This window comes from Thalassophryne amazonica, chromosome 4 (assembly GCF_902500255.1).
Source record: "Thalassophryne amazonica chromosome 4, fThaAma1.1, whole genome shotgun sequence".
Taxonomy (NCBI): domain Eukaryota; kingdom Metazoa; phylum Chordata; class Actinopteri; order Batrachoidiformes; family Batrachoididae; genus Thalassophryne; species Thalassophryne amazonica.
The window spans coordinates 137,399,442-137,412,598 of NC_047106.1; the positions used below are offsets into that span (position 1 = coordinate 137,399,442).

General features: G+C 47.0%; 1 protein-coding gene across 1 annotated transcript in view; it reads right to left on the reverse strand.

The window, feature by feature from the left end:
- Positions 1-13,157, reverse strand: part of sae1 (SUMO1 activating enzyme subunit 1) — a 45,680-nt gene that overhangs the window by 11,745 nt on the left and 20,778 nt on the right. The window contains exon 6 of the mRNA XM_034168661.1: positions 853-958. Coding sequence (XP_034024552.1) covers positions 853-958 — 106 coding nt within the window. The remainder of the gene's footprint in view (positions 1-852; positions 959-13,157) is intronic.

The following is a 13,157-nucleotide window of genomic DNA, read 5'->3' on the forward strand; positions in this document are numbered from 1 at the left end:
TACTCCAATTAAGGGTCACAGATGGCTGAAGCCTATCCCAGCAGTCACAGAGCGTGAGACAGGTTCACCCTGGACAGGACGCCAGTCTGTCACAGGGCCACATTCACACCCGCACACACACCCATGGACAATTTAAAGATTCCAATCCACCTAACTGGAATGTCTTTGGATGTGGGAAGAAGCCGGAGCACCCGGGGGGCAAACACACAAACTCCAGACAGAAAGGCCACAGGTGGGAATCGATCCCATGACCTTCTTACTGTGAGGCAACAGTGCTAAACACTAGACAAATTTCCAGTTAGAGCAGGTCTGCACCAGGAATCTTCTTTAAATCTTTCCTTTTGGAAAACAAAAATCCATTAAATTTCAATGGAAAAAAGAAATACAAGATAAGAAGATGACAAATGAAAAAGAAAAATGGCATGTTGTCACACTTATTTTCAAGACACAGAGTGCCACCTAGTGTGGACGTCCTGTAGAACTGGAGAAACTTGCTTGAAACTTTTTGCACAGAAGAAATGCAATGCTGAAGGAGCAGTAGTAACAGCTTCGGGTTTTAATGGACTATTAGTGTTTTTGTATTGATTAATTTCTGCAAAGCTCACAGATAATCACCCAATGTTAAAAAAAACCCCCAAAAAAACAAAACAAAAAAAAAAAGAGTCCTATGTTCAGTGACATAGATGGTGTGGTCAGACCCTTAATCATTTTATGAGCTCAGATCTTCAACTGATGAGAAAAATTAAGGTCGAGACCTTTAATTGCAAGGATTAAAAAATATTTTCCAGCTACTACAATAAGAGTTTTAAAAATCCCAGTTTAAATGCAAATAACAATAATAAAAACACACACCGTGAAGCAGAAAGTAATCAGCAGGCGTCTTCTTCAGACTGGCTTTGGCCTTCTCGGTTGTCCAGTCGACCTCCAAAGCTTCTTTCAGTGAGCAGAAACTGATTTTCTAATTCATTTGTGACAAAAACAAAATGAAATAAAACATATGAAAACATGAGACTTTATCAATGTTCATTTTATTTATTTATTTATTTTTTTAGAGAGAAGGGCATCTGATTAAGGACACAATGACTTATACAACCCCTGGCAAAAATTATGGAATCACCGGCCTCGGAGGATGTTCATTCAGTTGTTTAATTTTGTAGAAAAAAAGCAGATCACAGACATGACACAAAACTAAAGTCATTTCAAATGGCAACTTTCTGGCTTTAAGAAACACTATAAGAAATCAAGAAAAAAAGATTGTGGCAGTCAGTAACGGTTACTTTTTTAGACCAAGCAGAGGAAAAAAATATGGAATCACTCAATTCTGAGGAAAAAATTATGGAATCACCCTGTAAATTTTCATTCCCAAAACTAACACCTACATCATATCAGATCTGCTCATTAGTCTGCATCTAAAAAGGAGTGATCACACCTTGGAGAGCTGTTGCACCAAGTGGACTGACATGAATCATGCCTCCAACACGAGAGATGTCAGTTGAAACAAAGGAGAGGATTATCAAACTCTTAAGAGAGTAAATCATCATGCAATGTTGCAAAAGATGTTGGTTGTTCACAGTCAGCTGTGTCTAAACTCAGGACCAAATACAAAAAACATGGGAAGGTTGTTAAAGGCAAACATACTGGTAGACCAAGGAAGACATCAAAGCGTCAAGACAGAAAACTTAAAGCAATATGTCTCAAAAATCCAAAAATGCACAACAAAACAAATGAGGAACGAATGGGAGGAAACTGGAGTCAACGTCTGTGACTGAACTGTAAGAAACCGCCTAAAGGAAATGGGATTTACATACAGAAAAGCTAAACGAAAGCCATCATTAACACCTAAACAGAATAAACAAGGTTACAATGGGCTAAGGAAAAGCAATCGTGGACTGTGGATGACTGGATGAAAGTGATATTCAGTGATGAATCTCAAATCTGCATTGGGCAAGGTGATGATGCTGGAACTTTTGTTTGGTGCCGTTCCAATGAGATTTATAAAGATGACTGCCTGAAGAGAACATGTAAATTTCCACAGTCATTGATGATATGGGGCTGCATGTCAGGTAAAGGCACTGGGGAGATGGCTGTCATTACATCATCAATAAATGCACAAGTTTACGTTGATATTTTGGACAATTCAAAGGATGTTTGGGGATGATGAAATCATTTTTCAAGATGATAATGCATCTTGCCACAGAGCAAAAACTGTGAAAACATTCCTTGCAAAAAGACACATAGGGTCAATGTCAACGAGCAGATCTGATTTGATGCAGGTTTTAGTTTGGGGGATGGAAATTTACAGGGTGATTCCATAATTTATTCCTCAGAATTGAGTGATTCCATATTTTTTTCCTCTGCTTGGTCTAAAAAAGTAACCGTTACTGACTGTCATAATCTTTTTTTCTTGATTTCTTATAGTGTTTCTTAAAGCCAGAAAGTTGCCATTTGAAATGACTTTAGTTTTGTGTCATGTCTGTGATCTGCTTTTTTTCCACAAAATTAAACAACTGAATGAACATCCTCCGAGGCCGGTGATTCCATAATTTTTGCCAGGGGTTGTATGAACAAGTGAAGACAACAGAATGAAGCAGGTCATTGATCATGAAACAAATAGGACAACTAAAAGTAGAGTTACAAATGCTTTTATTCATAATAGATTCAAAGTGAAGCTGTGCTTCTTTACACACAAAATCAACAAAATTCACTTTGTATTTAAAGGTACTTATTATAAATATAAGTATGTCTGTGGAATACCATAAAATTATAGCTACCTGCTGGTAAAATGCTTATTTTGGGGCATCTCATGGTAAATGTAGTGAATTTGCTTGCTTGCTTAGGCTCATACTGCATTTGATGGAAACTGAGAACTCAGATAACTGCAAGTTACAAGCTGCAATAAAACATTTATTTTATCATAACTGATTCATTTCATTAAAGAATACTGCACTAGCATAGTTAGATAAGATAAGAAGGGTACAAATAATATACCATATGTATTTAACCAGAGGGTTAAACTGCATCACTGAAGTAAAGTAAGACTTCTACAGTAGTGTTCAGAATAATAATAGTGCTATGTGACTAAAAAGATTAATCCAGGTTTTGAGTATATTTCTTATTGTTACATGGGAAACAAGGTACCAGTAGATTCAGTAGATTCTCACAAATCCAACAAGACCAAGCATTCATGATATGCACACTCTTAAGGCTATGAAATTGGGCTATTTGTTGTGTGGGCCGCTGAAGAGGAGGTACTGCTGGCCCACCACCACAAGATGGCGCCCTGCTTGAAGTGCGGGCTTCAAGCACGAGAGGGCGTCGGAGCAACCAGGAGTGACAGCTGTCACTCATCATCCGTACCAGCTGTCACTCATCCACTACTCATCACCACCACCATAAAGGCCGGACTGCAACTCCACCTCCCCGCCGAGAAATCAGCTACCATTCAGGTAAGTTTCTCTGCTGACTCAAATCATTGAGTGATAACCTGAACTTCTTTTGCAGCTGTTATCCTGTGGTGTTCTGCCTTATCTGTGGGATTGGCGTTTGGTGTGATCAGCGACGGCTTCGCCTCACACCCCAAACCAAGATAAGTGGTTAAACAGGAGCTGCACGAGTGTGTGATTGGAGGTGGAGGTTCTCCCTCCTTTACTGAACACTGACTGTGGGAGTACTGAGTGTGCGAACTCACACTCATCTGGACTGTCTCTGTTTTCTGCCAGCAGTACCGGGTCTGACTGCTGAAGACAGCGGCCACCTGGGGCGCAGGGCTTGGCGGCTCCGGTCTTCTTCAGCTCCGTTGGTGGTGGAAGCTGTGTGGGGATACAGGTCTTCTCTCGCCAGGCGTCTTCTATCGTCGAGCCTGCCCACACGTCACCTGGTGTATGATTGACAGTCCACCATATTGTTATTGTCTGTACGTCGTTGTGTGATTCACAACATTAAATTGTTACTTTTGGCTTATCCATTGTCCGTTCATTACCGCCCCCTGTTGTGGGTCCGTGTCACGTCACTTTTACAACACTATTAGTAAAAAAAAAAAAAAGTAGAAAACGGGGTGTTCACAATTATAGTAGCATCTGCTGTTGATGCTACAAACTCAAAACTATTGTGTTCACACTGCTTTTTTAGCAATCCTGTGAATCACTAAACTAGTATTTAGTTGTATAACCACAGTTTTTCATGATTTCTTCACATCTGCGAGGCATTAATTTTGTTGGATTGGAACCAAGATTTTGCTGGTTTACTAGTGTGCTTGGGGTCATTGTCTTGTTGAAACACCCATTTCAAGGGCATGTCCTCTTCAGCATAAGGCAGCATGACCTATTCAAGTATTTTGACATATCCAAACTGATCCATGATAACTGGTATGCGATATATAGGCCCAACACCATAGTAGGAGAAACATGCCCATATCATGATGCTTGCACCACCATGCTTCACTGTCTTCACTGTGAACTGTGGCTTGAATTCAGAGTTTGGGGGTCATCTCACAAACTGTCTGTGGCTCTTGGACCCAAAAAGAACAATTTTACTCTCATCAATCCACATAATATTCCTCCATTTCTCTTTAGGCCAGTTGATGTGTTCTTTGGCTAATTGTAGCCTCTTCTGCACGTCTTTTATTTAACAGAGGGACTTTGCGGGGGATTCTTGCAAATAAATTAGCTTCACACAGGCGTCTTCTAACTGTTACAGCACTTACAGGTAACTCCAGACTGTCTTTGATCATCCTGGAGCTGATCAATGGGTGAGCCTTTACCATTCTGGTTATTCTTCTATCCATTTTGATGGTTGTTTTCCGTTTTCTTCCACACGTCTGTTTTTTTTTGTTTTTTTTGTCCATTTTAAAGCATTGGAGATCATTGTAGATGAACAGCCTATTTTTGCACCTGTGTATAAGTTTTTCCCCTCTCCAATCAACTTTTTAATCAAACTACGCTGTTCTTCTGAACAATGTCTTGAATGTCCCATTTTCCTCAGGCTTTCAAAGAGAAAAGCATGTTCAACAGGTGCTGGCTTCATCCTTACATAAGGGACACCTGATTCACACCTGTTTGTTCCACAAAATTGATGAACTCACTGACTGAATGCCACACTACTGTCATTGTGCACACCCCCTTTTCTACTTTTTTTTTTTTTTTTACTAATAGCCCAATTTCATAGCCTTAAGAGTGTGCACATCATGAATGCTTGGTCTTGTTGGATTTGTGAGAATCTACTGAATCTACTGGTACCTTGTTTCCCATGTAACAATAAGAAATATACTCAAAACCTGGATTAATCTTTTTAGTCACACAGCACTACTATTATTCTGAACACTACTGTACATCCCCCCCCCCCCACACACACACACACCAAAACCTTTGATAGCCACTATGGGACCCAGTCAAAGGTTAGTCTCCACCATAGTGATGAATCTATGAAGTGCCACAAGTTGTTTTGTGGTATGACATGGACCAAACGACTATGGTCCAGTCAGGGCGTGTCCTCGTGTGGGACAGATTGGACTACAGCCCGGCTGCACACATCTCCAGATATCCAACTCACTTTCCTCCTAAACACCAATCTGACCCCTCCCTTTTTCAGCATCCTGACTGAACTGGCACACATGCCCTTTGTGAGAACACTAAAGTAATATCTTGTGTTGAATGACTAAGTTTGTAATTCACTTCAACATTATATAACAATTCATTTTGAAAGGGTAAACAGGATAACAGGAAATGGCGTCAATATTGAATCAGTTACTGAAAACTTGAGATTTAGAAGGCAGTAGGTTATTTGCATAGGTTCCGCCACAGGTCTGGACCAGGAGTAAATTTTGTCCGTACGGAAAAAAAAAAAAACTCAAAATGTGAGAATGTTGAAGGAATTCAGTGTGGTTTGTTTCAATATAAGTGTCTCTAACTGTAAAAACTTCAGTCTTCCTTCTAACCCTGAATGCATTTTTTTTCATCCAAAGTCTTTGTACTTGTGTCTTTTAAAGTGGTGGAAAAGTTTATGATTCTTTGTACAGTAGCTGTTGTGAAAGTGTAGGTACACGGACCCACAACAGGGGGCATAATGAACGGACAATGGAGAAAGGTGAATAACAAGTTTTACTGTTGTGAAACGAGCACAACTAATACAACAATCAATAATTTGGGGTTTAGGTCGAAATCCGCTGGTGTCGTGTGGGCAGGCTCGAAGGTAGGAGACGTCCGTCCCAGTCGAACCGGAACCACCCAGATCTCCTCTGCCACCGAACCCTGGGAGTACTGGAACCGCCAAGTCCCGAATTCCCAGGTGGCCACTGCCTCCGCTCGTCGGATCCGGTACTGCTGGCGGGAGAGAGCAACAAACACACAGGTGTGGATGCGACAGCACCCAGTAAACGGAGAGGGGAGAAGCCGCCTCCACCTCTTGTCACTATACAGCAGGAAGGTGAGTACTTATCCAAGTAATTAGCTTTCAGTAGTCAGCTGTCCTGAAAAGGTTTAACAAGTCTTATCTGGTTATGCAGAATATGCGTGCAGAGAACGTTACCTCAATCTTAAGGCGATATCTCGGCACTGAGGTGGAGACGCCGTCCTGATGATATACCTCCGTGCTGAGTGGAGTCAGCTGTGTCCAGTAATGGGTGACAGCTGTCACCCTGACTGCTCTTGTAAGGCGGCAGCGCCCTCTGGTGCCTGGAGCCCGCACTCCAGGCAGGGCGCCCTCTGGTGGTGGTGGGCCAGCAGTACCTCCTCTTCAGCGGCCCACACAACAGGACCCCCCCCTCAACGGGCGCCTCCTGGCGCACGACCGGGCTTGTCCGGATGGCGACGGTAGAAGTCGGCCAGGAGGGCCGGGTCCAGGATGAAGCCCTTCTTCACCCAGGAGCGTTCTTCGGGGCCGTACCCCTCCCAGTCCACCAGGTACTGAAAACCCTGGCCCATTCGACGGACGTCGAGGAGCCAGCGCACGGTCCAAGCCGGTTCCCCGTCGATGATCCGGGCAGGAGGTGGTGCCGGACCCGGGGTGCAGAGGGGTGAGGTGTGATGGGGTTTTATCCGGGAGACATGAAACACCGGATGAATCCGCAGCGAGGCCGGAAGCTGGAGCCTCACTGCGGCGGGATTGATGACTTTGAAGGGACCGATGTATCGTTCTTGGAGTTTGGGGGAGTCCACTTGAAGGGGAATGTCCTTGGTGGACAACCACAGTTCCTGCCCAGGACGATACTTGGGGGCCGGGGCCCGCCGCCGGTCTGCATGTTTCTTCGCCCTCGTCCGGGCCTTCAACAAAGCAGAGCGGGCGGCACGCCACACCCGACGGCACTTCCGTAGGTGGGCCTGGACCGAGGGCACACCGACCTCTCCCTCGACCACCGGAAACAAGGGGGGCTGATACCCCAAGCACACCTCAAACGGGGAGAGGCCGGTGGCTGATGACACTTGGCTGTTGTGGGCGTACTCGATCCAGGCCAGGTGGGTACTCCAGGCCGTCGGGTGCGCGGCTGTCACACAGCGTAGTGTCTGCTCCAATTCTTGGTTGGCCCGCTCTGCTTGCCCGTTGGTCTGGGGGTGATACCCGGACGAAAGGCTGACCGTGGCCCCCAGTTCCCGGCAGAAGCTCCTCCAAACGTGTGAGGTAAACTGGGGACCGCGATCGGAGACGATGTCTGATGGTATTCCATGCAGACGGACGACGTGGTGGACCAGGAGGTCCGCTGTCTCCTGGGCCGTTGGGAGCTTCGGGAGGGCCACGAAGTGGGCCGCCTTGGAGAAACGGTCCACTATCGTGAAGACGACGGTGTTTCCCTGGGACGGCGGGAGACCCGTGACAAAGTCCAGGCCGATGTGGGACCAGGGGCGATGAGGCACGGGCAGTGGCTGTAGCAGCCCTGAGGTCTTTCTGTGGTCAACCTTGCCCCTGGCGCAGGTGGTACAGGCCTGGACGTAGTCCCGGACGTCGGCCTCCAGGGATGCCCACCAGAAGCGTTGCCGGACGACTGTCACGGTCCTTCGCACCCCAGGGTGACAGGAGAGCTTAGAACCGTGACAGAAGTCCAGGACTGCAGCCCTAGCTTCTGGTGGGACGTATAGTCTGTTCTTTGGTCCGTTTCCGGGGTCCGGGTCACGGGTCAGGGCCTCCCTGACGGACATGCCGGACATGAGTCTCAGGATCCGGGGAAAAGATGAGTACATCGTCCAGATACACGAAGACGAACCGGTGCAGGAAGTCCCGCAAGACATCGTTTACCAACGCTTGGAAAGTCGCGGGAGCATTAGTGAGACCGAACGGCATGACCAGGTACTCAAAATGTCCTAACGGGGTGTTAAATGCCGTCTTCCATTCGTCTCCCTTCCGGATCCGAACCAAATGATACGCATTCCTAAGATCAAGCTTGGTGAAGATTTTGGCTCCATGCAAGGGGGTGAACACTGAATCCAACAAGGGCAACGGGTATTGATTGCGAACCGTGATTTCGTTCAACCCCCTATAATCAATGCATGGACGAAGCCCGCCATCCTTTTTACCCACAAAAAAGAAACCAGCACCCATCGGAGAGGTGGAATTCCGGATCAACCCGGCAGCTAATGAGTCCCGGATGTAGGTCTCCATTGATTCACGCTCCGGCCGTGAGAGGTTGTACAGCCTACTGGACGGGAACTCACTGCCTGGAACCAAATCAATGGCACAATCATACGGGCGGTGGGGAGGAAGCGTGAGAGCCAGATCCTTGCTGAACACGTCAGCGAGGTCATGGTACTCCGCCGGCACCGCCTTCAGATTGGGCGGGACTCGGACCTCCTCCTTAGCTTGGGAGCCGGGAGGAACCGAGGAACCTAGACACTCCCGATGGCAGGTTTCGCTCCACTGAACCACTACCCCGGACGGCCAATCGATCCGGGGATTGTGCTTTAGCATCCAGGGAAAACCCAAAACCACACGGGAGGTGGCCTGAGTCACAAAGAACTCGATCACCTCCCGGTGGTTACCTGACACCACCAGAGTTACAGGTGGTGTCTTATGCGTGATTGGTGGGAGTAGGGAGCCATCTAGTGCCCGAACCTGCACAGGCGAGGTAAGAGCCACCAGAGGGAGCCCTATCTCCCTGGCCCATCTACTGTCTAGCAGATTCCCCTCAGAGCCCGTGTCCACCAGTGCTGGGGCCTTCAGGGTTGAATCCTCAAACAGGATCGTGACTGGGAGTCGTGTAGCAATGTGGGTGTGTCCCACGTGAATGTTTCGGCCCACCCCTGGCCCAGTCTCTAGGGGCGGGCGTTGGAGTTTAACCGCTCGGGGCAGTCGCTTGCGAGATGCTCACTCGAGCCACAAACATAACAAGCTCCGTAGGCCCGCCTCCTTTGTGCTCCAGGTGCCCTAAATGTTGCCCTGCTCGTGTCCATAGCTTCGTCAGCAGGGGGAGCCGTAGGCGCACGGAGCGCAGGAACAGAGGAGCGTGGGGAGGGCGGAGCTCGGTCGGAACCGGAAGGGAGAGGGACAACGCGTGCCTGGCCACGCCCTTCGCCTCGTTCCCGACGGCGTTCCTCTAGCCGGTTGTCGAGTCGTATGACTAGATCGATGAGCCCATCTAAATCCCGCGGTTCGTCCTTCGCCACCAGGTGCTCTTTTAGGACCAGTGACAGTCCATTTACAAAGGCGGCGCGGAGGGCAGTGCTATTCCAGCCGGATCTCGCCGCCGCGATGCGGAAGGCGACTGCATAGGCAGCTGCGCTCCGACGCCCCTGTCTTATTGACAGTAGCGCGGTTGAAGCGGTCTCTCCTCTGTTGGGATGATCGAACACCGTTCTGAGCTCCCGCACAAACCCATCGTAAGTATGAAGGAGCCGTGAGTTCTGCTCCCAGAGCGCTGTAGCCCAAGCGCGTGCCTCCCCGCGAAGCAGATTTATTACATAAGCTACTTTGCTAGCGTCAGTCGCGTACATCACGGGACGCTGTGCGAAGACGAGCGAACACTGCATCAAAAAATCCGCGCACGTCTCCACACAGCCTCCGTACGGTTCTGGAGGGCTTATGTAAGCTTCTGGGGACGGAGGAAGGGACCGTTGAACGACCAGTGGAACGTCGCTATCACGCGCAGGGTCCTCGGGAGGGAGAGCCGCAGCGGCGCCCGGAGGGCGCGCTTCCACTTGTGCGGCGAGAGCCTCAACCCTGCGGTTTAGGAGAACGTGCTGCTCGGTCATTAAATTGATCCGAGTGGTGAAAGCGGTGAGGATCCGCTGCAACTCACCGATTACCCCTCCCGAAGACGCCGACGCGCCCTGTTCTTCCATTGGCCGTTCAACAGCCGGTTGACGCCCCTCGGGATCCATGACGCTGGCCGAGATATCCTGTTGTGAAAGTGTAGGTACACGGACCCACAACAGGGGGCGTAATGAACGGACAATGGAGAAAGGTGAATAACAAGTTTTACTGTTGTGAAACGAGCACAACTAATACAACAATCAATAATTTGGGGTTTAGGTCGAAATCCGCTGGTGTCGTGTGGGCAGGCTCGAAGGTAGGAGACGTCCGTCCCAGTCGAACCGGAACCACCCAGATCTCCTCTGCCACCGAACCCTGGGAGTACTGGAACCGCCAAGTCCCGAATTCCCAGGTGGCCACTGCCTCCGCTCGTCGGATCCGGTACTGCTGACGGGAGAGAGCAACAAACACACAGGTGTGGATGCGACAGCACCCAGTAAACGGAGAGGGGAGAAGCCGCCTCCACCTCTTGTCACTATACAGCAGGAAGGTGAGTACTTATCCAAGTAATTAGCTTTCAGTAGTCAGCTGTCCTGAAAAGGTTTAACAAGTCTTATCTGGTTATGCAGAATATGCGTGCAGAGAACGTTACCTCAATCTTAAGGCGATATCTCGGCACTGAGGTGGAGACGCCGTCCTGATGATATACCTCCGTGCTGAGTGGAGTCAGCTGTGTCCAGTAATGGGTGACAGCTGTCACCCTGACTGCTCTCGTAAGGCGGCAGCGCCCTCTGGTGCCTGGAGCCCGCACTCCAGGCAGGGCGCCCTCTGGTGGTGGTGGGCCAGCAGTACCTCCTCTTCAGCGGCCCACACAACAGTAGCCAGATTCACTTCACGCATTTTGAAGAGGACCTTTGTGCGTTTACGGCTCCTTTCAAACACAGACCATGTCAATAATTACCCCAACAATGAAATGACTTGCAAGTTAGCTGAGACAGTATTATTCACTCCACAATGGATGTGTAATGGCAAGATGCTAAGTAGTTGCAAGTTGTGCAACAGCGCGCAACAGATAATGGTTCGTGATAATTCTCCAGCAACACGTGCCATTAATCATAACGCGTGGTAACAGGTTGCAGCAGTTCCTGAGGACAACTGACGCCTCTGCCCCGAATCATCACATTTGTGATCAGCGGCCAAGAATGTATACTTCATGGCATTCGGAACTTGCCATCGTTGTAAATGCAGCTTAAAGAAATTTATTAAAAACAACAACAACAAAAAAACTAAGAATTCACATGTACATTAGTATTCACAGCCTTTGGCATGAAGATCAAAATTGAGCTCAGGTGCCTCCTGTTTCCATTGATCACCCTTGAGATGTTTCTACAGCTTAATTGGAGTCCGCCTGAGGTAAATTCTGTTGATTGGACATGATTTGGAAAGACACACACCTGTCTGCATATAAGGTCCCACAGTTGACAGAACATGTCAGAGCACAAACCAAGCATGAAGTCAACGGAATTGTCTGGAGGCACAAATCATGGGAAGGATACAGAAACATTTCTGCTGCCTTGAAGGTCCCAATGAGAACAGTGGCCTCCATCATCCGTAAATGGAAGAAGTTCTGATCCACCAGGACTCTTCCTAGAGCTGGTCAACCGTCTAAACTGAGTGATCGAGGGGGAAGGATCTTATTCAGGGAGGCGACCAAGAACCCAATGGTCACTTTGTCAGAGCTCCAGCATTCCTCTGTGGAGAGAGGTGAACCTTCCAAAAGGACAACCATCTCTGCAGCAATCCACCAATCAGGCCTGTATGGTAGAGTGGCCAAATGGAAGCCACTCCTTAGTACAACCCCAATTCCAATAAAGTTGGGATGTTGTGTGAAATGTAAATAAAAACAGAATACAATGACTTGCAAATCCTCTTCAATTGAATACACCACAAAGACAAGATATTTAATGTTCAAACCGATAGTTTTTTGTTTTTGTGCAAATATTTGCTCATTTTGAAATGGATGCTTGCAACATGTTTCAAAAAAGCTGGGACAGTGGCAGCAACAGACTTGGAAAGTTGATGAATGCTCAAAGAACACCTGTTTGGAACATTCCACAGGTGAACAGGTTAATTGGAAACAGGTGAGTGTCATGATTGGGTATAAAAGGAGCATCCCCAAAAGGCTCAGCCATTCACAAGCAAAGATGGGGTGAGGATCACCACTTTGTGAACAACTGCGTGAAAAAAAAAATAGTCCAGCAGTGTAAGAACAATGTTTCTCAATGTCAGTGTTGCCACAGTTACTTTGAAAAAGTAATCCAATTACTGATTACTGATTACTCCTTGAAAAAGTAACTTAGTTACTTTACTGATTACTCAATTGTAAAAGTAACTAAGTTAGATTACTAGTTACTTTTTTAGTTACTTTTCCCAGCTGCCGAAAACAACCCTCTGCCACCTCAACATGACAATGATACCTGTTTTGCCAAAACTCACTTTATAGTCACCCTTTCTTGACTTCAATGAAAATAAATACTTGTTTTATAAAAAGTAAAATAAAGACCTCTTTCTTGACCTCATATTTAACTGTTGACAGCACTGTAACAGTAAAACTTGCAATTTCGAACCTACATTGTTTATAAATGTAACTATTAAATTCTAACATTTTTCTAACATTTAAATTCTCTCTAAACATTTTACTTGTCGAAATTATTATTATTTTAAGCAATATTAGGTACTGACGGGGACTAGAAGGAGAGAGCATATCTCACCCATATTGGCCTCTCTTCATTGGCTTCCTGTTAATTCTAGAATAGAATTTAAAATTCTTCTTCTTACTGACAAAGTTTTGAATAATCAGGTCCCATCTTATCTTAGGGACCTCGTAGTACCATATCACCCCAATAGAGCGCTTCGCTCTCAGACTGCAGGCTTACTTGTAGTTCCTAGGGTTTGTAAGAGTAGAATGGGAGGCAGAGCCTTCA